The 22,603-nt window shown below is 47.8% G+C and overlaps 1 protein-coding gene across 3 annotated transcripts in view; it reads left to right on the top strand.

The window, feature by feature from the left end:
* Positions 1-22,603, top strand: part of DNMBP (dynamin binding protein) — an 87,466-nt gene that overhangs the window by 21,008 nt on the left and 43,855 nt on the right. Inside the window, exons 2-4 of one of the 3 annotated variants that reach the window (XM_032767949.2) lie at positions 18,167-18,321; positions 19,106-19,156; positions 22,090-22,212. In XM_032767949.2, coding sequence (XP_032623840.1) covers positions 18,177-18,321; positions 19,106-19,156; positions 22,090-22,212 — 319 coding nt within the window. In that variant the 5' untranslated portion in view covers positions 18,167-18,176. Of the gene's footprint in view, positions 1-18,143; positions 18,322-19,105; positions 19,157-22,089; positions 22,213-22,603 lie in introns of those variants that run through there. The other 2 variants (XM_032767959.2, XM_075072996.1) reach the window with 2 other exon arrangements.

Below are 22,603 nucleotides of genomic sequence, written 5' to 3'. Positions count from 1 at the left end.
ATGACTGATCTGGGTCTCCATATCTAGCACACACTCTTCAGGGGTAGCTGGATTTTCTGTAATATTGTTATGGTAAAATATTTCCTCACTCTTGCAGTGGAAACACTTAGAAATACTTTTCTCTAAGATTTTTCCCCAACAGCCTCAATTTCCCCCTCCCCTCAAACTAAAATACCAGAGTCTCCACAAATTGCAAACTTTTATGTATGTGTCTTTCTCCCTCACATGTCTCTGAGAGAGGCCACTGTTTAAAATGTGCAATTATGTTTAACATACAAGGTGTTATTCCCTGTTATGTATTTATTCATTTGTTCGTGAGAGCACCCTGATGTGCCACGTGCTTTCCAGATATTCAAGAAGGAAGGAGAGTCCCTGTCCTGAGAAGCTCAAAGTTTAGAGATAGACCAAAGCCAGGGAAGGGAAGTAACAGAACGTGATTGTTTTTATACAAACCATCAAGATTTGCTGTGGGCAGCACAGTGCTGTTTGCTATAACTGAATGAATATCACCAAAGAAAAGCCAGAGGTACTAAGCGTGCCTGTTAAGCTACTTCTGTGCTCTGACATGGCTTCCCTGGTTCCTGACTACAGCTGCTCTCCCCTGCCTCTGTGATCCTCCATTCACTGGAATTAATATTCATTTTTAATAGTTAAATATTAATAAAAATGGACATTGATAAAACTAAGTTGTTTAAAACTTTGGCAGGGGTTAAGGGAGTGGGGAGATGTGGGAGGCATGAAACTAGTGAGTCTGGCTGAGCAGGGGCCTGCAGAGCTGGTGTGGGCAGCATGGCTGTGTGACCTCATTGTGCTGAGCTCAGAATTCAATGTGTGACTGGGATGTGTACACTGTGGGTGGCTCTGTGAAAGGACTTTGTAGTGAAGATGATGTGTGAGAGTACACTTGCTGCCTTATGCTTGGCTTGGAAGTTAATGTTGCCTTAACTAGTTATTTCCTATATTTCTAGTGTTTGTCACTTGAAAATGTATTTGAGCAAAATTATAAAAGCTTTTATATTATAACTCCTTGTATTCCAGTACCACCTAGCAGCCCAGCCAAGAGCAGGCCCCTCATGAGCTAGGTGCTTACAAACTGACTGAGAGAGAATCCTTGCCCCAAAGAGATGAGTTTCAATAGACAATGCTGGCAAAGGGTTGGAAGGATTGAAAATGCCCCAGATTACACAGCAAAGCTAGAAATAGAAGCCAGTTATCCTGACTCTCAGTCCAGTGCCCCATCCACTGGACCATGCTGCTTCCCAGTGGACTCCATCTAAAATCTAAATGAAAAAAACCTTATCAAGGTTGCAGAGTCAAGCATTTGAGAATTAGAAATGCTCTTGCAACGGTAATTCATATTTCAGGGGCTCTAATACCCTTATCAAACTCCAATGATCCCTTTACATAGCTGTCTTGACTCTTAAGTGCTGGGACCCATGTGTCTGTGAGTGTGTTAGTCTTCCAGCAAAAACAGGATCGACAAGATCCATATTTCCAATGTACAAAAAACTCCATTAATCTTATCTACATCCATCCTAAAGAGGCTAAAAAGGGCACAAACTCATTTCACCATCCTCCTTCAGGTCACCCTCCCTCTGAGTGGTGGCTTCTTTGAGTAAGGGTCTAACACTCGTCTTCTCCCTTGCCTTTCCCCAAAAATGGTGAATCCATTAATGAAAACTTCTTGTCCGACCTCATTTCAGATGCAGGGAGAGAGGCTGAGGCATGTGGGAAATGGACCTGAAATCTATGAGTCACTGTGCAGCAGAAATGTGACAAAGTCTCCACTACCCTTTTTGGCTGTATAATAACCTGGTTTGCTCCAGTCTGGACAGATGGCACCAAACAACATTATCACCAGGTTAAAAGCTGTTGTGCTTTGCTTCAAGTCTCTACTTTCTTAGCCTACATTGGCTGGTCTGGCTGAAAGGACAGACGGATTTGTTGTAGGACTGGTCTGGCTCTGACAGGCTGCAGATTCCTCAGCACGCTGCAGCGTGGAGCTGGGATTTCTTCAGTAGGGCTCTGGGGAAGTTGCTAATCTAGGAACTGAGATACAGTTAGGTATTGAAATGTGTCACCTGCTCCCAGGAGTGGGGGTGGGGAGCAGAGGAAGCAGGGAAGAGTGCCATGACAGGGTGAGTTAATTGCCTAGCTTTCTCCTCCTATTCATACAGGGGGCCCCAAGCCTGCCTGGGAGGGGTATCTTGCTGCTGCTGGGCTGAGTCAGGAATTCTGTGCTCTGATTCAGCCCTGATCTCTGCTAGCGTGAAGTCTCCATGTTTGTTCAGTCCTGGGCCTTCCCTTCCTCTCCTGCCCTGCCTTAAAGGGATTACCCAGCTCTGAGGTGAGAGGGGAATGGTGCTTGGCCAGAAGTCAGGGATGGTGACTCATTGCAGATATCAGGCGGAGTGCAGCTCTCCCTAGAATCTGCTCTTCCTGCTCATGTATCAGGCACAAAGAGGACACTCTTGGGTGGAAGCTTGGGAGAGTTTTGTTTTCACCTTTACGTCCAGAGGTTTAGATTCTGTAACATCTTCATTAATCATCTGGATGATGGGATGGATTGCACCCTCAGCAAGTTCGCGGATGACACTATGGTGGGGGGAGAGATAGATATGCTGGAGGGTAGGGATAGGGTCCAGGGTGACCTAGACAAATAGGAGGGTTGGGCCAAAAGAAATCTGATATCAGAGGGGTAGCCGTGTTAGTCTGGATCTGTAAAAGCAGCAGAGAATCCTGTGGCACCTTATAGACTAAAAGACGTTTTGGAGCGTGAGCTTTCGTGGATGAATACTGCATCTGACGAAGTGGGTATTCACCCACGAAAGCTCACGCTCCAAAACGTCTGTTAGTCTATAAGGTGCCACAGGATTCTCTGCTGTTTTTTTAAGAAATCTGATGAGTTTCAACAAGTACAAGTGCAGAGTCCTGCACTTAGGAAGGAAGAATCCCATGCACTGCTACAGACTGGAGACCTACTAGCTAAACTGCAGTTCTGCAGAAAAGGACCTGGGGATTACAGTGGACAAAAAGCTGGATATGAGTCAGCAGTGTGCCCTTGTTGCCAAGAAGGCTAACAGCATATTGGACTGCATTAGTAGGAGCATTGCCCACAGATTGAGGGAAGTGAATATTCCCCCTCTATTCGGCACTGGTGAGGCCACATCTGGAGTATTGCATCCAGTTTTGGGCTCCCCACTACAGAAGGGAGGAGGACAAACTGGAGAGAGTCCAGTGGCGGGCAACAAAAATAATTAGGGGGGTGGGGCACGTGACTTATGAGGAGAGGCTGAGGGAATTGGACTTATTTAGGCCTGCGCTACACTACCGAGGGGGTTCGAGCTAAGTTACACAAGTTCAGCTACGCTATTCACGTAGCTGAAGTTGAAGTATCTTAGTTCTACTTACCTGGCTGTCCTCACAGTGGTGAATCGACTGTTGCGGCTCTCCCGTTGACTCCGCTTACTCCTCCTGCCGAGGTGGAGTACGAGCGTTGATTTGCGGATCGATTTATTGCGACCAGACAAGACGTGATAAATCGATTCCCAATATATCGAACACTACCCGTCGATCCGGTGGGTAGTATAGACGTACCCTTAGTCTGCAGAATAGAAGAGTGAGGGGGGATTTGATAGCAGCCTTCATCTATCTGAAGGCGGGTTCCAAAGAGGGTGGAGCTAGGCTGTTCTCAGTGATGGCAGATGACAGAACAAGAAGCAATGGTCTCAAGTTGCAGTGCAGAAGGTCTAGGTTGGATATTAGGGAAAAACTGTTTCACTAGGAGGGTGGTGAAGCACTGGAATGGGTTTCCTAGGGAAGTGGTGGAATCTCCATCCTTAGAGGTTTTTAAGACCTGGCTTGACAAAGCCCTGGGGAATGATTTAGTTGGTGTTGGTCCTGCTTTGAGCAGAGGATTGGACTAGATGACCTCCTGAAGTCTCTTCCAACCCTAATCTTCTATGATTCTACCAACATACCAGCCTGAAAGAAGCTGTAAGTCATCTTCTGGTTGAGAATTTGGAAGTGGAAGATAACTTGGGAGAAAGTGGTCATGAAATGGTAGCGTTCGTGATTCTAAGGAATGGTAGGAGGGAGAACAGCACAATAAAGCAGTGGATTTCAAGAACGCAGACTTTAGCAAACTCATGGAGTTGGTTGATAAAATCCCATGGGAAGCAAGTCTAAAGGGAAAAACAATTGAAGATGGTTGGCAGTTTTTCAAAGAGACATTATTAAAGGCATGAGCAAACTATCCCACTGCGTAGGAAAGATAGGAAGTATGGCAAGAGACCACCCTGGCTTAACCAGGAGATCTTCAATGATCTAAAACTCAAAAAAGAGTCCTATAAAAAGTGGAAACTTGGTCAAGTTACAAAGGACGAATATAAACAAATAATACAAGTATGTAGGGACAAAATTGGAAAAACTAAGGCACAAAATGAAATCAAACTAGCTAGGGACATAAAAGAAAACAAGAAAACATTCTGCAAATACATTAGGAGCAAGAGGAAGACCAAGGACAGAGTAGGCCCGTTACTCAATGAGGGGAGAAAGACAATAACAGAAAATGCGGAAATGGTAGAGGTGCTTAATGACTTCTTTGTTTCGGTTTTCACCAAGAAGGTTGGTGGCAATTGGATGTCTAAAATAGTGAATGCCAGTGAAAATGAGGTAGGATCGGAGTCTAAAATAGGGAAAGAACAAGTCAAAAATTACTTAGAGAAGTTAGATGTCTTCAAATCACCAGGGCCTGATGAAATGCATCCTAGAATACTCAAGGAGCTTACGGAGGAGATAGCTGAGCCATTAGCAATTATCTTTGAAAAGTCATGGAAGACAGGAAGTCATGGAAGACATTCCAGAAGACTGGAAAAGGGCAAATGTAGTGCCCATCTATAAAAAGGGAAATAAGGACAACCCGGGGAATTACAGACCAGTCAGCTTAACTTCTGTTCATAATTAAAGCAATCAATTTGGAAACACCTAGAAGATAATAAGGTGATAAATAACAGTCAGCATGGATTTGTCAAAAATAAAGCATGTCAAACCAACCTAATAGCTTTCTTTGCCAGAGTAACAAGCCTTGGGGTTGGGGGGAAGTGGTAGATGTGGTATATCTTAACTTTAGTAAGGCTTTTGATACTGTCTCGCATCAACGTCTCATAAACAAACTAGGAAAATGCAACCTAGATGGAGGTACTATAAGATGGGTGCATAACTGGTTGGAAAATTGTTCCCAGAGAGTAGTTAGCATGGTTCACAGTCATGCTGGAAGGGCATAATGAGTGGGATCCCACAGGGATCGGTTCTGGGTCCGGTTCTGTTCAATATCTTCATCAATGATTTAGATCAGGGGTAGGCAACCTATGGCACATGTGCCAAAGATGGAGCATGAGCTGTTTTTCGGTGGCACTCACACTGCCTGGGTCCTGGCCACCGGTCCGGGGGGGTTGGAGGGGTGTCTGCATTTTAATTTAATTTTAAGTGAAGCTTCTTAAACATTTTAAAACCCTCATTTACTTTATATACAACAATAGTTTAGTTATATATTATAGATGTATAGAAAGAGACCTTCTAAAAATGTTAAAATACATTACTGGCATGTGAAACCTTAAATTAATAAATATGGAGATATACCTATCTCATAGAACTGGAAGGGACCCTGAAAGGTTATTGAGTCCAGCCCCCTGCCTTCACTAGCAGGACCAAGTACTGATTTTGCCCCAGATCCCTAAGTGGCCCCCTCAAAGATTGAACTCACAATCCTGGGTTTAGTAGGTCAATGCTCAAAACCACTGAGCTATCCCTCCCCCAACTTCTGTGAATAAATAAAGACTCGGCGCACGACTTCTGAAAGGTTGCCAACTCCTGATTTAGATAATGGCATAGAGAGTACACTTACAAAGTTTGCGGACGATACCAAGCTGGGAGGAGTTGGAAGTGCTTTGGAGGATAGGTTTAAAATTCAAAATCATCTGGACAAACTGGAGAAATGGTCTGAAGTAAAATAGGATGAAATTCAATAAAGACAAATGCAAAGTACTCCGCTTAGGAAGGAACAATCAGTTGCACAGATACAAAATGGGAAATGACTGCCTACAAACGAGTCCTGCAAAAAGATATCTGGGGGTCATAGTGGATCACAAGCTAAATATGGACCAACAGTGTAAAACTGTTGCAAAAAAAGTAAACCTCATTCTGGGATCTATTAGGAGGAGTATTGTAAGCAAGACACGAGAAGTAATTCTTCCGCTCTCTCTGCATTGATTAGGCCTCAACTGGAGTATTGTGTCTGGTTCTGGGCACCACATTTCAGGAAAGATGTGGACAAATTGGAGAAAGTCCAGAGAAGAGCAACAAAAATGATTAATGGTCTAGAGAACATGACCTATGAGGGAAGATAGAAAAAATTGTTTGTTTAGTCTGGAGAAGAGAAGACTGAGGAGGGGCATGATAACAGTTTTCAAGTACATAAAAAGTTGTTACAAGGAGGAGGGAGAAAAATTGTTCTTAATCTCTGAAGATAGGACAAGAAGCAGTGGGCTTAAATTGCAGCAAGGGAGGTTTAGGTTGGACATTAGGAAAAAGTTTGCAACTGTCAGAGTAATTAAGCACTGGAATATATTGCCTAGGGAGGTGGTGGAATCTCCATCATTGGGGATAATTAATAGCAGGTTAGTCAAACACCTGTCAGGGATGGTCTAGATAATACTTAGTCTTATCTTGAGTGCAGGGGACTGGACTAGCTTATCTCTCGAGGTCCCTTCCAGTTCTATGATTCTATGATTTCTTCTAGATGTGAGTTTGCAGCAAGTGTTCAGCAAGCAGCCACTCCTGGGGCAAGACAAGGCCAAGGTCCTGTAAAAATTAATAATACATCTGTGTCTTGTTATGGAACAAGTAAACTTCACGGGTTGGTTCTCTGCCTTCAAACAGATGAGCACAGTGACTGGGCCCAGAGAGAGAGAAACATACAGCAAATACTCCTGTGTTCAGGGAAGAGTCTCAGTGCATTCCAGAAAAGGGACAGCTTTCCCCAGATGCTGAGACCTGAAGTTTCATGGTGCTTGCAAGGGTGTAGTTTGCAATCCTGCAAAACACTGTGTGCAGAGAAATAGCATTACTTCTGGAAGCCTGTGATGATGTGGTTCTGGCGGGACCCAACTGAGAGTGCCAAATTAGGACCAATTGCTCAAACAGGGCAGTCACAGCCCAAGGCTGGGGTTTTTCCACCTCTAAGGCAAACCAAACCAGCCAGACAACAGACTTCGGTGTCACCCCTCTGGCTAACCGCAAAGTTCACAACAAGCAATTTCCTTAGACACTCAGTCTCCCAGTATCCCACCAGTCCCACACGTCCTGGGATGAATGGTTATGAAAACCAACACCCCAGTAAAAGAAAAAAGGTTCTCTCGATCCAAAGGACCAAGCCCCAGACCCAGGTCAATAATACACCTCAGATCTTACCCACAAATCACGCTGTTGCCAATCCTTTAGAATCTAAAATCTAAAGGTTTATTCATAAAAGAAAAGATAGAGGTGAGAGCTAGAATTGGTTAAATGAATCAATTACATACAGTAATGGCAAAGTTCTTGGTTCAGGCTTTGTAGCAGTGATGACGTAACTGCAGGTTTAATCCAGTCTCTGGAGAACATCCCCTGCTGGGATGGGTCATCAGTCCTTTGTGCAGAGCTTCAGATTGTAGCAAAGTCCCTCCAGAGGTAAGAAGCAGGATTGAAGACAAAATGGAGATCAGGCCTTCGCCTTTATAGACTTTTCCAGGTGTAAGACACGCCTTTGTTCCTACTTTGGAAAGTACAGGCAAAATGGAGTTTGCAGTCACATGGGCCAGTTTCTGCTCACTCCAGTGAGTCACAGGGCATATCCGCCTTCTCTCAATGGGTCAATTGTGTAGTTGATGGTCCTTAATGGGCCATTAAGCAGGCTAAGCAGAGCTGACACCAGCTTGTCTGAGACTTTTTCCAGTAACACAGAACAGTTTGAAATACAGACAATACACAGACAATATTCATAACTTTAACTACAGAAATGATACAGATATACAGACAGCATAATCATAACCAGTAACCTGTAACCTGGTCTTAGACACCTTGTATGACCCCCTTTACATGGATTTGGTGCCACTACAGAACCGTGGTTGCAACCCATGTTCTATATGGTCCAGTTTATATCAATAACATCACAAAGCCCCAGTGAGATATCTAATGTAAATGGGAATAGAGCAGGAAGGGCTTGGTGCTGCCTAGTGACTGGCCAATTTTTGCTCAGATTCTCCAGAAATCCTGGAAGTTCTTGGGCTCAGAACTCCCCAATCCCTCCACATCAGCACTCCCTTTGCTCTGTAATATCCACATCCTCTAATTTCAACTCTCATTTGCTCTATGTAACTGTTCCTTTTCCTCTTCATTTAACATTCAGTGGCTTCTGTAACCCAGAAGAAAATTGTTAGCCTGTGATGAGACCAAATTGTTACTTAATTGAAAATATGAACTTCTCCCAGCTCCCTTAGACTTTTTACATTATTAGTCTGTCACACTTTACCATTCCCCTGAAATACTGGCCGTGCTTTTCCCAAGGAGCTGTTACTTTAACCTTTTATGAGTTCCTCAGAAGCTGAGTGAGAAAACCCTCTTTCCTCGCACGGCTGAGAAAAACATGAGATGGCTGGGATTTTATTGCTCAGCACTGATAAGTCTTCAGCTGGAGTACTGTGTCCAGTTCTGAGCAGCATGCTTCAGGAAAGATGTGAACAAATTGAAAAAGTCCGAGAGAGAGAAAAAAATGATTAAAGGTCTAGAATCATGTCCTAGAAGGAAAAATTGAAAAAAAATTGTTGTTAGTTTGGAGAAGAGAAGACTGGAGAAGGAACATGATAACAGTCTCCAAGTACATAAAATGTCAATATAATGAGGAGTATCAGAGGGTAGCCATGTTAGTCCGGATCTGTAAAAGCACAGAGATCCTGTGCACCTTATAGACTAACAGACGTTTTGGAGCATGAGCTTTCGTGGGTGAATACCCACTTCGTCAGATGCATGTAGTGGAAATTCCAGGGGCAGAGTATATATGCTAGCAAGCAAGCTAGAGATAACGAGGTTAGTTCAATGAGGGAGGATGAGGCCCTGTTCTAGCAGTTGAGGTGTGAAACCAAGAGAGGAGAAACTGCTTCTGAAGTTTGGGAAGCCATTCACAGTCTTTTTTCAATCCTGAGCTGATGGTGTCAAATTTGCAGATGAACTGAAGCTCAGCAGTTTGTCTTTGAAGTCTGGTCCTGAAGTTTTTTTGCTGCAGGATGGCCACCTTAAGATCTGCTATAGTGTGGAGTGTGATAAATTGTTCTCCTTAACGACTGATGATGGGACAAAAAGTTATGCAGCTTAATTTGCAGTAAGGGAGATTTAGGTTGAACATTTGAAAAAAAATTCCTAACTGTCAGGGTAGTTACGCACTGGAACAAATTACCTAGGGAGGCTGTCGAATCTCTGTCATTGGAAGTTTTAAAAAACAAGTTAGACAAGCATCTGTCACTAATGGTCTCTAGATAATACTGAGTCCAGCCTCAGTGCAGGGGACTGGATCAGATGATCTATCAAGGTTCCTTGTAGTCCTACATTTCTATGATAGGGACCTGACCAAGCCTACAAAGAATAGGGTGACCAGACAGCAACTGTGAAAAAAAGGGACAGGGGTTGGGGCGTAATGGGCACCTACATAAGAAGAAGTCCCCAAAAATGGGACTGTCCCTTTAAAAATGGGACATATGGTCACCCTAACAAAGAAGGGACCTGTGACTCTTTGAAGGTCAGAGACTTGATCTGTGTGTTTAGATATTTATTTTACCCTGTGGGAAGAGAGGGTGTGATGAACTGGAACTGTTCTTAATGTGGTCTGTGAATGCTGAGTGGGGGGTCTTGGCCTGGGAGGACGATCTGCATTGGGGGATGGGAGAATGGCCTTGAGAAAAGACACCTGAGCATGTAACACCTTCTTCCCTGATGCAGCGGGGAGCATCCTGGCCAAAGAATTTAAAAAAACAAAACAAAAATCAGTGCTGAGCAGAGCAAAAAATTACTTGTGGTGTCTAATGTATTACACTCTTGCTAGTACATCCCAGAATTCTGGCCTCTTTTTTGCAACAGATTTACATTGTTGAATTATATTTAGCGTATGGCTACACTTGCAGCTGTACAGCACTGCCGCGGGAGCGCTCCCGCAGCAGCGCTTTGAAGTGTGAGTGTGGTCGCGGCGCCAGCGCTGGGAGAGCTCTCTCCCAGTGCTGCAGGTTCTCCACCTCCCTGTGGTGTTTAGCTTACAGCACTGGGAGCTGTGCTCCCAGCCCTAGAGCACTATTTACACTGGCGCTTTATAGTGCTGTAATTTGTTGTGTTCAGGGGGGTGTTTTTTCACACCCCTAAGCAAGAAAGTTGCAGCGCTGTAAAGCGCCAATGTAGCCAAGGCCTTAGTTTGCAATCTGCTATAACTCCCAGATCCTTTTCTGCAGTACTCCTTCCTAGGCTGTGATTTCCTATTTTGTATTTGTGCAATTGATTATTCCTTCCTAAGTGGAGTACTTTGCATTTGTCCTTATTGAATTTCATCCTGTTTACTTCAGACCATTTCTCCAGTTTGTCAAAATTATTTAGAATTCTGTGCTCCAAAGTGCTTGTAACCCCTCCCAACTTGGTATCATCCACAAACTACTGTATATAAGTGTACTCTCTGTGCCATTATACGATATATTTATGAAGATATTGAATAGAACTGGCCCTAGGACAGATCCTTATGGGACCTCACTTGAAATTCTCTTCCAGCTTGACTGTGAACCGTTGATAACTACTCTCTGAATATGTTTTCCCAACCAGTTGTGCACCCACCTCATAGGAGGTTCGTCTACACTATATTTACCCAGTTTGCTTATGAGAAGATCATGTGAGACAGTATCAAAAGCCCTATTAAAGTCGAGATAGATCACATCTGTTGCATCCCCCCATTCACAGGGCTTCTAGGTCCTTACAAATTGATCGATTATTTGCTCCATTATCTTTCCATGTACTGAAGTTAAGCTAACTGGTTTGTAATTCCATGGGTTGTCCTTACTCCCTCTTTTACAGATGGGCACTATGTTTTCCCTTTTCCAGTCCTCCGAGATCTCTCCCATCCTCCATGAATTCTCAGAGATAATCACTAATGGCTCAAATATTGTAGGATGCATTTCATCAGGCCCTGCTGACTTAAAAAGACATCTTACCTGTCTAAGCAATTCTTAACTTGTTCTTTCCCATACAGAATTGCCGTACTGCATCAGAGGTGTGATGCATCTATCTGGGCATTTATATGGCTCACATCTGTGTGCCTTCCCCACCCCCCTACATCCCCCGGTGAGGTAGGGAGAGCTGTTTTTATATGCATTTTACAGATGGGGACCTGAGGCACAGAGAGTGGAAGGAACCTACCCAAAGCCTGATAGAGAGTTGGTGGCAGAGCCAGGAACCAGAGTCAGAGAATTTTAAGGCTGGAAGGGAACACTAGATCATCTAGTCCAGTGCTTCTCAATGACCGGTCTGTGGACTGGCGCCAGTCCCTGAGATCTCCCTGATACAGGTTAGGAAGGCAGCAAGCAGGTCCCTGGTATCAAAAAGGTTGAGAAACACCTGACTAGTCTGACCTCTTGTATATTGCAGGAATGGAACCTATAACCTCCAGTCTGGTGCACTCTTGATACTTCTTGTCATAGCTTCTGACCACAGCCAGCACCAGCTGCTTCAGAGGAAAGTGCAAGAAATCCCATACAGGCCCATTATGGAATCATATGCCCATGGGGGAAGTTTCTCTCTAGTGCCCATCTTTTAACTGGCAGGCTTATGCTCTGAAGCAGGAAGGGTTAGTATACCCTTTTATAATTTTAGCCTTACATTCATATTCTCATTATAGAAGTCTCATCTTTTTCTGCCTCTCACTGACCTCAGTGGTTGGTATCTTGTGGCAATGAGTTTCACAGGCTAATTATAAGTTGTATAAAAATATTTCCTTCTACCAGTTTTAAATGCATTGATTTTCGGTATTCAGAATGTCTAGCGTTCTGCATTAGTTTGTATTTTTATGGTGCTGTTCTGTTCTCTTTGTGGATTATAGTGCTACACATTGTATCACATTTGCTGTGAGTTTCTCTCACTGACTTTTTTCTTTGCTACGTTAGTACAGAAATGTTTGATAAATGTGTTACAGAGCTGTGGGAGCAGTGTGGTCACGTGAGGTACAAAAGCACTATACTATTGGGGCATCTCTGGTCCCTTCCCCTCCCTGTAGGCTATAGAGCGATTGTTCTCTTCAATATTTTTCCCATTGCTTTCTAGCTCAATTTTAAAGGTGGCCTGCAAAGGAAAGGACAATTTGGTTAGTGCCCCTTTTTAGCTGCTTTATAGTGAATGAAGGGGCCTGGAAAGTTGTGGGGGTTACATTATTTCCTCTGATATTGAAATATTAGTAAATGAGGGTTGAGCATTTGACTAGTCCAAAAATTATTGGTCAGTCAACCAGTCAAATATCGGTCAAATAATGTCAAAAATGATCAAATATTTTAAAAGCTAATTTATTGGAACAGTAACAACAGTAACAAAAAAGAGAGAGGCCAAAGAAAAGAAACAAAAACAGCTTCCTGAGCGACATAAGTTGCACAGATATAAGCGTGGTATGCAAAGTGCTATGTTGGCAGGAGAGCTTCTACCACTGACATAGCTACCACTGCTCGTTGGGAGTGATTTAATTATGTCGACGGGAGAGCTCTCTCCTGTCAGCACAGAGCATCTCCTGCTGAAATAGTGTTGTCTACACTGGCACTTCTGACGTGGTAACTTATGTCGCTCGGTGGGGTGTTTTTTCACACCCTGAGCAACATGAGTTTTGCCGACAAAAGTGCTAGTGCAGACACAGCCTGAGTTATTTTAACTCAGAAAAATGCAAAACACAGTGAAGTGAAGCTCTGAAAAAGGAGTGGAACCATGACATTAACATTATTTATAACTGACATTATTTATTGGTCAAATTATTTGACTTGCAACACCTTGTAATGACAAATCCAGACTTCCACAATCAATGTTGCAGGATGCTTTGGATGCCCCAGTGTTGTGCTTTGGGAGCCTTCTTAGCCCTTAGTTGAAGGGATGAGGATGTTGAATCCTTAACAAAGACCTCTTGTCTCCCAAGTAATTGAGTTTGGAAGGTGCTTCTGAGTAGGGCTCCCTAGCACTGTTAAAAATACTCGTGTCCTGTCTGCACAACTCTTTAAGTCAAGGGTGGGCAAACTTTTGGCCCGAGGGCCACATCTGGGTGGGGAAATTGTATGCAGGGCCATGAATGTAGGGATGGCACAGGGGGTTGGGGCACAGGAGGGAGTGTGTGATGTGGGATGGGGTGCGGTGTGGACAAAGGGGATCAAGCAAAGGGTTGGGTTGCAGGAGGGGGCTCGGGGCAGGGGGTTCAAAGCTCAGTGGGTTCGGGTGCAGGAGGGGGTGCAGAGTGCAGGAGAGGGCTCAGGGCAGGGAGTCGGGGGCTTAGGGCAGGGGGTTGGGGTGCAGGAGGGGGGCGGGGTATGGCAGGGGACTGGGGTGCAGGCAGGGGGCTCAGGGCAGGGAGTTGGGGTGCAGAGTGCAGGAGGGGTTTGGGGTACAGGCTCCAGCCCGGTGCTGCTTACCTTGAGCGGCTCCGGGTTGGCAGTGGCACGCAGTGGGGCTAAAGCAGAGTCCCTGCCTGCCCTGGCCTTGTGCCACTCCTGGAAGTAGCCAGCATGTCCAGCAGTGGCTCTTGTGGATGGGATAGGGCAGGCAGGTATCACCCCCAAAGCTTCCATTGGCCGTGGTTCCCCATTCCCAGCCAATAGGCGCTGCGGGGCGGTGTCTGCAGGCGAGGGCAGCGCACGGAGCCCTCTGCTCCTCCTCGCCCCGTGGTACCTGCCGCTTCTGGGAGTAGTGTGGGGCTAGGGCTGACAAGGATCCTGCCTTAGCCTCCCTGCGCCACGGGGCTGGCAATCTGGCAGGCCGGATTGAGAGCCCTGACAGGCCAGATCTGGCCCACGGGCTGTAGTTTGGCTCTCCCTGCTTTAAGTGTTGGTAATACCTAAGGTAAAGATTCTGTCACGGGTATGTTTACTAAAAGTCAGGGACAGATCACAGGCAATAAACACAAATTCATGGAAGCCCATGACCTGTCCTTGAATTTTACTCAAAATACCCCTGGACTGGAAGGAGACTAACAGTCAGAGTACGGCAGGGGGCTGACCTCCCACAGCTGCTCCAGCCTCGCTGCTGCTCCAGCCCCAGGGGGCTGACCCAACCACTTCAGCCCTCTGGCCGCTGGTGCGGCAGTCCCAGGGCTGACTGCTGCTCCAGCCCTGCCCCAGATGTCACGGAATTCGTTACCTCCATGACAGAATTATGGCTTTAGTAATCCCTTTTAGCTGCATCCATGTGACACATCTGTTGAACACATTTAGACATTCTTCTAGTTAAATGGGCTCCAGTTATCCCATCTTGAACTACCCTAAATAATTCTTCATCCTCCTTCCGACTTACAACAGATAATTATCATGTCTCTCGTCTCTCCCCCAATCAGGATTTAGATGGGTAGCACATAGCTCTGTTGTTCATTCTGCATCAGTCTGTCCCTGCAGCCCCGAACTCATGTCTGGTACATGTCCCCTGATTTCTTGCTGGTACAAAATTGCCTTCCATTTTGTGTGTTATGTATTTGTATTGCGGCATGCCTACTAGACCCTGTTCCACTGTGCTGTGAGCGCTGTATGAACATATAATGAAGAGATGGCCTCTGCCCCAAAGAGTGTACAAGGGAAGGATAAGATGAGGCAGCAGGTCGGTACAACAGCCAGACAAGTCATCAAAGGTGACTGATTCTTGTTAGCGTGATAAGGAGCCATCACAGCACACTTGCTCATTCTCGAGTGTTGTGCAGGCACTGTGGCAGAGCTGAATGTTAAGGGGGAATTTGGAGGACATGATGTGGGTTTGTGGTTGTCGGCAGGGAGTTTGTCCTCTGTATGAGGGGCAGCATGGGAGAAAACATGATGGTGCATGCTGGAAACTGTAGGATTTAGTGTGTAGTCGTTACTCTCTCTTGTTGATGCTGCTGCTGTAATTACTGGAAGCATTTGTTTAATTTCCTGCCCACTCTCGCTCTTGGGCTTCCCCTGCAGCACACCCACGTAGTTTGATTCTTGTCTGGATGCACGTTAGGGTTTGTGCTCCTCAGGGGCACATGGTGGACGTGTTCCCATCTCCTGGGCACATGTGGCCTTTTTGGCGCACTAAACAGGCTCCTCTTTTGAAAATTCTCCTTGAACGAGGAGACTGAGAACTCTCCAGTGCTCAGGTTTCCTACATTCTGGCTCGGTGTGTCTGTGAACCCATCCCCCCTCTGTGCAGTGCCTGCCAGCTGTGAGAACTGCCAAGGCCCTTTGCGGGGTGGTGCGTGTCTTGTCCTGTACGCTGGCTGTATGGGAGAGCCTGGGATGAGAAGAAACGTGCCAAGGCAGCGTTCTGGCAGAAGCCAAACTATGCATTGTTCCTGTGAGGTGATTTGCATTGGATAAATAAAGCAGCTCCATCAGCAGAAAGTGTTGCCATGGCTGGGTTCTCCTCTGCACCCAAAGGCATTGCTGCAGACCCGGGATGGGGAGCCTCTGACTGGTCCGGGGGCCCACTGCTCTCTGAGGTGCAGCTCTGCGGTGGAGGGAGCTGCTGGCTAGTCTGGGGCCTGCTGCTTTCTGAGGTGCAGACCCAGGACGGTGGGGGCAGGGGGATCCTCTGGCTGGTCCGGGCCCAGCTGCTCTCTGAGGTGCAGCCGTGGGGGTGTGGGGGAGCTGCTGGCTGGTCCGTGCCCTCCTGCTCTCTGAGGTGCAGACCTGGAGTGGGGATGGGGATGGGGAGAGCCGCAGCTGATCTTGACCCCACTGCTCTCCTAGGCACAGTCACTGAGAGCTCCTTTCTGGTCCCCGAGTCAGAGGAGCCCTTCCAGTTCCTCTCCTGAGGGCTCCATGACCGTAGGTTGGGATGAGAGGAAAGCTCTGCTCAAGCTACAGGTTCATCGCTTGGGCTGGGCGTGTTAGAGATGCCTTGAGAGAAGACCTGTTGGATACAAAATAGAGCTGAGTCACACAGGGGGTCTCAACTTGCAGAGTCATTTCCAGCAGCGCTTCTGAGTTGTGCGGCCCTTTGCATGCTGGGGAACTGGTGCAGTGTGTGCATGTGCCTGCCTGCTGGGTGTGTTCCCAGGCGTGTTTCTGCAAGGAGGGCTCAGGGCCTGGCCCATGTTTGCAATGTGTGTGTGTGTGGCCGTTTCAGTGCCAGTCCCAGAACGCAAATTGGGGTCTCCCTGCTCCCTCCCCAGTACCAACCCCAGGCCGCTGCGGAGCAGGCAGTATGGGAGCTATCTCAGCCTGTTTGTGCTGGCACCCTTCCTACGGGGGGGGCATTGGGGAGCCACATGGAGAATCGTTGACGCTACAGGCTGTGAGGAGCTGTTCATTGTTACTGATGTGTTCAGCTCTGTACAGGACCCAGTCTCAGCCAGGTCTGCCCAGAGATCACAGTGTATAGTATGTGCCAGGGGGCTATGCCAGGCCAGGCCGCAAAGGGCACTCAGGGGGAACAACTGGGAGGCATTTTCCTGTTGGCTCCTTGTAGGTATTGTATCAGGAAAGAGTCTCGTGATCGGGGAGAGTGATTGGGTGTACTGGAATGGGGAGAACAATCCATGCCCATACTCTTACTGGGGAAATGAGTGGCGGTGCCCTCTGCCCCCCTCCTTAACTCTGATTGGGGGTTGGTGGTGCCCCGTGCCCCCCGTAGCTCTGACAGTGCACGGGTGGGTGTTGCAGTGCCCCCATGCTTCTGGCACTGCGCGGGTGAGTGAGGTTCACCCTGTGGCTCTGGCAGTGTGCAGGTGAGTGTTGTGGTGCCCCATTCCCCCCCGTGACTCTGGCAGTGTGCGGGTGGGTGTTGTGGTTCCCTGTGACTCTGGCAGTGCGCAGGTGAGTGTTGAAGTTTGCCCTGTGGCTCTGGCAGTGTGCGGGTGGGTTTTATGGTGCCCCATGACTCTGGCAGTGCATGGGTGGGTGTTGAGGTTTGCCCTGTGGCTCTGGCAGTGTGCATGTGGGTGTTGCAGACCCCCATTCACCCCGTGACTCTGGCAGTGTACGGGTGGGTGTTGCGGTGCCCCATTCACCCCGTGACTCTGGCAGTGCATGGGTGGGTGTTGAAGTTTGCCCTGTGGCTCTGGCAGTGTGCCGGTGGGTTTTGCGGTGCCCCATGACTCTGGCAGTGCATGAGTGGGTGTTGCAGTGCCCTATGACTCTGGCAGTGCGGGTGGGTGTTGCAGAGCCCCATTGACCCCATGACTCTGGCAGTGCATGGGTGGGTGTTGTGGTGCCCTGTGACTCTGGCAGTGTGCAAGTGGGTGCTCCAGTGCCCCATTCCCCCCATGGCTCTGACAGTGCGTGGGTGGTGGCTCATCCCCCGTGGCTCTGACAGCATGTGGGTTGGTGATGCCCTGTGTTCCCCATGGCTGTGGCAGTGCACAGGTGGATGTTGCAGTGACCCCCCATGGCTCTGCAGTGTGTGGGTGGGTGTTGCGGGTCCCTGTACCTCTTTTATATGAGTATCAGAGGCAAGGTAAAGTTGTTGCTGCTATCTGCCTGAAGGTCCCTCGTGCAGCTCCTGGCAGGCGGTGTGCCCAGTCTGATGTGTCAGGGAAGCAGTGAGCTTCCTCTCCTGCCTCTTATTTCCTTGCTGACAGGAATTAATTTCCAGCATCTCTCTCCGCTGCTTCCTGATTAGCTCCCCCTGATTGAACACAAGTGCACACTCTAGCTCCAGGGTCCAGAGAGACGGAACAGGGCAGCTAAAGCAGGGCTTCAGCTCCCCCTTGCAATGAGCTTTGATCCCTGTGGGATGAGTGAGTGCAGGCATGCGGACCCCTGTGTGGTCATTAGCCCATTTTCCTTGGAGAGTGTTTGGTCTGTCTCAGCATTTACACCATGCTCATTGCTCTGTGTCTCTCTCTGGTGACTCTGTGCTCATTGCCGTGTGTCTCAGCCTGAGGGACTGAGTCTGTCTGTGTCTTGTCCTGCAGATCCTGAGCAATGGAGGCTGGATCCGTGGTGCGGGCGGTCTTTGACTTCTGCCCCAGTGTCTCCGAAGAGCTGCCCCTGTTCGTGGGGGACGTCATAGAGGTGCTGCGGGTAATGGACGAGTTCTGGCTCCTTGGGAAGAAGGAGGGGGTCACAGGTAAGAGGTGAAAAGTGCTGAGCGGGATCCACAGAGCTGGAGGTTTCCTAGGGTCAGTGGTTCTCACCCTGTGGTCTGCAGATTATGTCTAAGGCCATGGCCCCCAAACTCTGGGGAACGGCTCCTAGGGGGCATGGTGGAACATTTTTGGGCTGTGCAGCGGGGCTCAGGCCAGCCCCCGTGGGGAGCAGAGAGGAAGCCCCACCCAGCCCTGTTCTCCCCCCCCGCCCCCAGCTGCAGCTGCAGGTCTGGCTATGGTTCCTAGCCCCTGGCCCCAACCACGGGCATGCTTCTGGCTGCAGTTCCTGACCCCGGGCCTGCTCCCAAACATGGCCCAGCCTCGCTCCTGGCCCTGGCTCCCAACCGTGGTTCCAGGGAGGGTGCGGAACAGGTAAGGGGGGACATGGACAAAAACGTATGGGGACTGCTGGTCTGAAGGGGTCCACGAACAGCAGACTAAAAACTGAACAGAATTCAACTGTAGATACAGACAATAGGTTTTCCAAGAGGTCCACACCTCCATTCAAAATTTTTTAGAGTCTGCAAGTGGAAAAAGGTTGAGAACCACTGTCCTAGGTAATCTTAGGCAGGTCACTTATCCCATCTGGGTACATTCCCCCTTGGCCAAGGGCCAGTCCGATGGCGAATACAGGGGCCAGAGCTGTTTGACCAGATTCTGGAGTCTTCTCTCACTTGGGCTGTATCTGATGCTCAGAATTTTTTCCGGTCAGCTTCATGTCGAGTCTACAGACAGTCCTTGTTCTTGTTTTTGTTTGTTTTTCAGTAGCGCTGAGTGCAGACAAATCTTCAGCAGGTGGGAGCCTCATTGTGCCAGGTGCTGTACAACATGTAGTGAGAGAGACAGTCCTTGCCCTGGCGAGCTCACAGGCTACTAGACAAAGCCATGAAAGGGTGGGAGGGAAACAAAGGCACAGAGAGGGGAGGTGACCTGCGGGTCTGTGGCAGAACTAGAAACAGACCCCGAGTCTCCGAAGCTCTTCTGCCTCTCCATGACAGTCTCTTCAACAACCGCCTATTTCTGCTCCTGAAAACTCCCTCTCCCCCAGGCCAATATATGGACCTATCCAGCTCGGCATGGAATGTGATTTCATTGAGCTCCTGAAAGGACGTAAAGAGAGATTGAAAGCTCCAAAATTCCCATAAAGGGCCATTTTAAAGTCTCGTAATCTCAACAGCTCTTTTTGGTGTAATAATAATATTGAGAGAACATTCTAGTTCTCAGTCAGATGGGAACCAGATCACCTCAAAACATGACAATTGTTCTCGTCTAGTTATAAAGTGGAATCAAATCAACCTTATAATAGGACTATGGTTGCCTTAACTTTGGAGAGGCTGCTGCCCCTCCTTTCTACCAGAACAGAGACCCAGAGTCCTGGTCTTACAACTCTTAACATGCAGACCTCTGCAGAAGAACCCTTATCTTCTCTCTATGCCTCAGGTGGCCAACAGAGGGCAATATGTGTGCACATGTGTATTCACACACAGTCTGCCTCTACTGACATCCTTGGCCCCAAACTATCTACAAGGAAAATCACCAGCAGCTACTTAATCACAGTATTTTTTCCCCTGGACCCATATTCTTACAGAGATATGGCTGCGGAGAGTGTGAAGGGGTAGTAACCAGGTGTGTCCTGCTAGCTCAAAGATGAAGAAACAGACAAAAGTCAATCAGACTAATTCTTAATGACTTGTAACTGAAAAACCATTTGAATTTCCTTCTTTCTTTCTGAGAAAATCTGGCTATTTTCAAACCAATTTTCCAAACTAAAAGTTATAGGGGCTCTAAAATAGACCTTTAGAATGGAGAGGCTGCAACCTACCCATAATAATACTTAACATTACATGGAAATTAATTAATGAAGCCTCACAACTCGGTGTGAGATACAACAGGATTCTTATTTCCATTTATAGGAAGGGAAACCCATGCAGAGAGCAGGGAAGAGACTTGTTCTAGGTCACACAGGAAGTCGCAGTGGAGCCTGGTTAGAATTCAGGTGCATATTAGGCCACTGGCGCTGCAGATTAAGGATAGTGACACACTGAATTACACTGAATTGGGAATAACCATGTCAGGATGTCAAGAGAGCATCCAGCTCATTAGCCCTGTGATTTTTCCAGAAAGTAATATGTAAACCCAACTTTACCAGAGCATCTGCACAGGGCAGTTTCCCTCATCGTGGTAATCAGCCTGTCGGTATCTGAGCCATATCTCACCATAGTATCTGAGCACCTGACTAAACACTGGAGATGTTGCTAACCTGTCCTATGGAATTGCAAACTATCGGTGCAATATATGTAGGGCCCTACCAAATTCACGGTCCATTTTGGTCAATTTCATGGTCATAGGATTTTTAAAATTGTAAATGTCATGATTTCAGCTGTTTAAATCTGAAATTTCACGGTGTTGTAATTGTAGGGGTTCTGACCCAAAAAGGAGTTGTGAAGGGGGTGCTAGGTTATTGTAGGGTGGGTTGGGGTATTGCCACTCTTACTTCTGTGCTGCCTTCAGAGCTGGACAGCTGGAGAGCGGCAGCCGGGAACCCAGCTCTGGAGGCAGAGCCGCCGCCAGCAGCAGTGCAGAAGTGAGGGTAGCATGGTATAGTATTCTGCTTTGCTGCCTTCAGAGCTGGGCCACAGTCAGCAGCCACCACTTTCTGGCTGCCCAGCTCTGAAGGCAGCAGTGCAAAAGTGAGGGTGACATGGTATGGTATTGCCATGCTTCTGTGCTGCTGCTGGCAGGGTGCTGCCTTCAGAGCTGGGCGCCTGGTCAACAGCCACCACTCTTCAACTGCCCAGCTCTGAAGGCAGCACAGAAGTAAGGGTGGCAATACCGTGATCCCCTGAAATAGCATTGCGACCCCCTGCAATTCCCTTTTGATTCAGGACCCCCAATTTGAGAAACACTGGCCTCCCCCATGAAATCGGTATAGTATAGGATGAAAGCACACAAAAGACCAGACTTCACTGTCTGTGACACGTTTTTCATAACCATAGCACTTTGTAGCTTACAATCCGAGTCTTACCATCTGATCTGTGTGTGCAGCACCCCAGGGGGCAGGTCCGATTGCAGGATTGGGGCCTCTTTTTATAACCAGTACATCCTGATCCTGACATGAAGCTTCCCTGTCATAAGACAGAAGACGGAGGCTAAAGATTATATGTTTGCTTTCCCTGTCTGGGTGTTGATGACAATGAGGTCACAGTAATTGTGAAGCACTGGAACGGGTTACCTAGGAAGGTGGCGGAATCTCCTTCCTTAGAGGTTTTTAAGGTCAGGCTTGAGGAAGCCTTGGCTGGGATGATTTATTTGGGGATTGGTCCTGCTTTGAGCAGGGGTTTGGACTAGATGACCTCCAACCCTGATATTCTGTGATTCTATTATTCTAATTCAGGTGGCCTGCTCATTGCCCTGGGGCGTTGGTTGGTCTGTTGGGCATGCAGGGGGGAGGGTACTATATTTTTCTTAAAAAAATAACAACAAAATTTTCAGAAATCCTCAAGAGCACCTGACTTCCAAACCCCTGGTCATTTCTGTGGGCCATGGGGCCAACCAGAGGGGATCCTGGAAAGGAACGGGAGAGGAGGGAAGAGTCTGAGTGATGGTGGGGCTGGAGACGAGGTAGATCCTGGGGGAGGCTGGGTGGTGATGTGAGGTGGGCTGGATCTTAGAGGAGTTGGGAATGGGAGAGACAGTCTGTGCCCATGGGGAAGGGGTGACCATCTGCTGACAACTGCTTCTCCTTCTAGGGCAGTTTCCCAGCAGTTTTGTGGAGGCAGTGGATGTTCCCAGTTTGAAGCAAGGAGAGAAGCTGTTTGTCTGCACTAATGACTTCACATCCCAGGAGCCAGGGAGCCTGTCGCTGCAGAGAGGTAACCTTCGCTTCCTCCAGTTGGCTCCTGCCCTCCCCCTCCCCTCCCCTGTCCCTTTCTGTCACTCGTGCTTTGGGAAATAGAGGGAACCTAGAGCTCAGTGCTGAGGAGGGGTTTCTTAACAGAGCTGTGGATTCTAGGTCCACAGGCTGCCTTGTGCTCCTACCCCTCTGCACCTGCAGGACTCAGGCCTGCTTCGTACCCTGCGTCCTGAGTTCTGCATGTCCTGTCCGTCTCTGATACACATACGCTGCATTGGGGTGGTCTACAGGTGGTCCCAGAGCCCTGGTGTCATCTGTGGGGCTGGGCCAATACCATGTAGGTGTGTTGCAAGTGCCCCACCACTGCACTCTGTGTGACTGGGCTGGCGAAGGAGGTGACCAGGCCTGGA

Source organism: Chelonoidis abingdonii, chromosome 16 (genome assembly GCF_003597395.2).
Source record: "Chelonoidis abingdonii isolate Lonesome George chromosome 16, CheloAbing_2.0, whole genome shotgun sequence".
In the NCBI taxonomy this organism is placed as follows: domain Eukaryota; kingdom Metazoa; phylum Chordata; order Testudines; family Testudinidae; genus Chelonoidis; species Chelonoidis abingdonii.
This window is presented reverse-complemented; position numbering and strand designations above follow the sequence as displayed.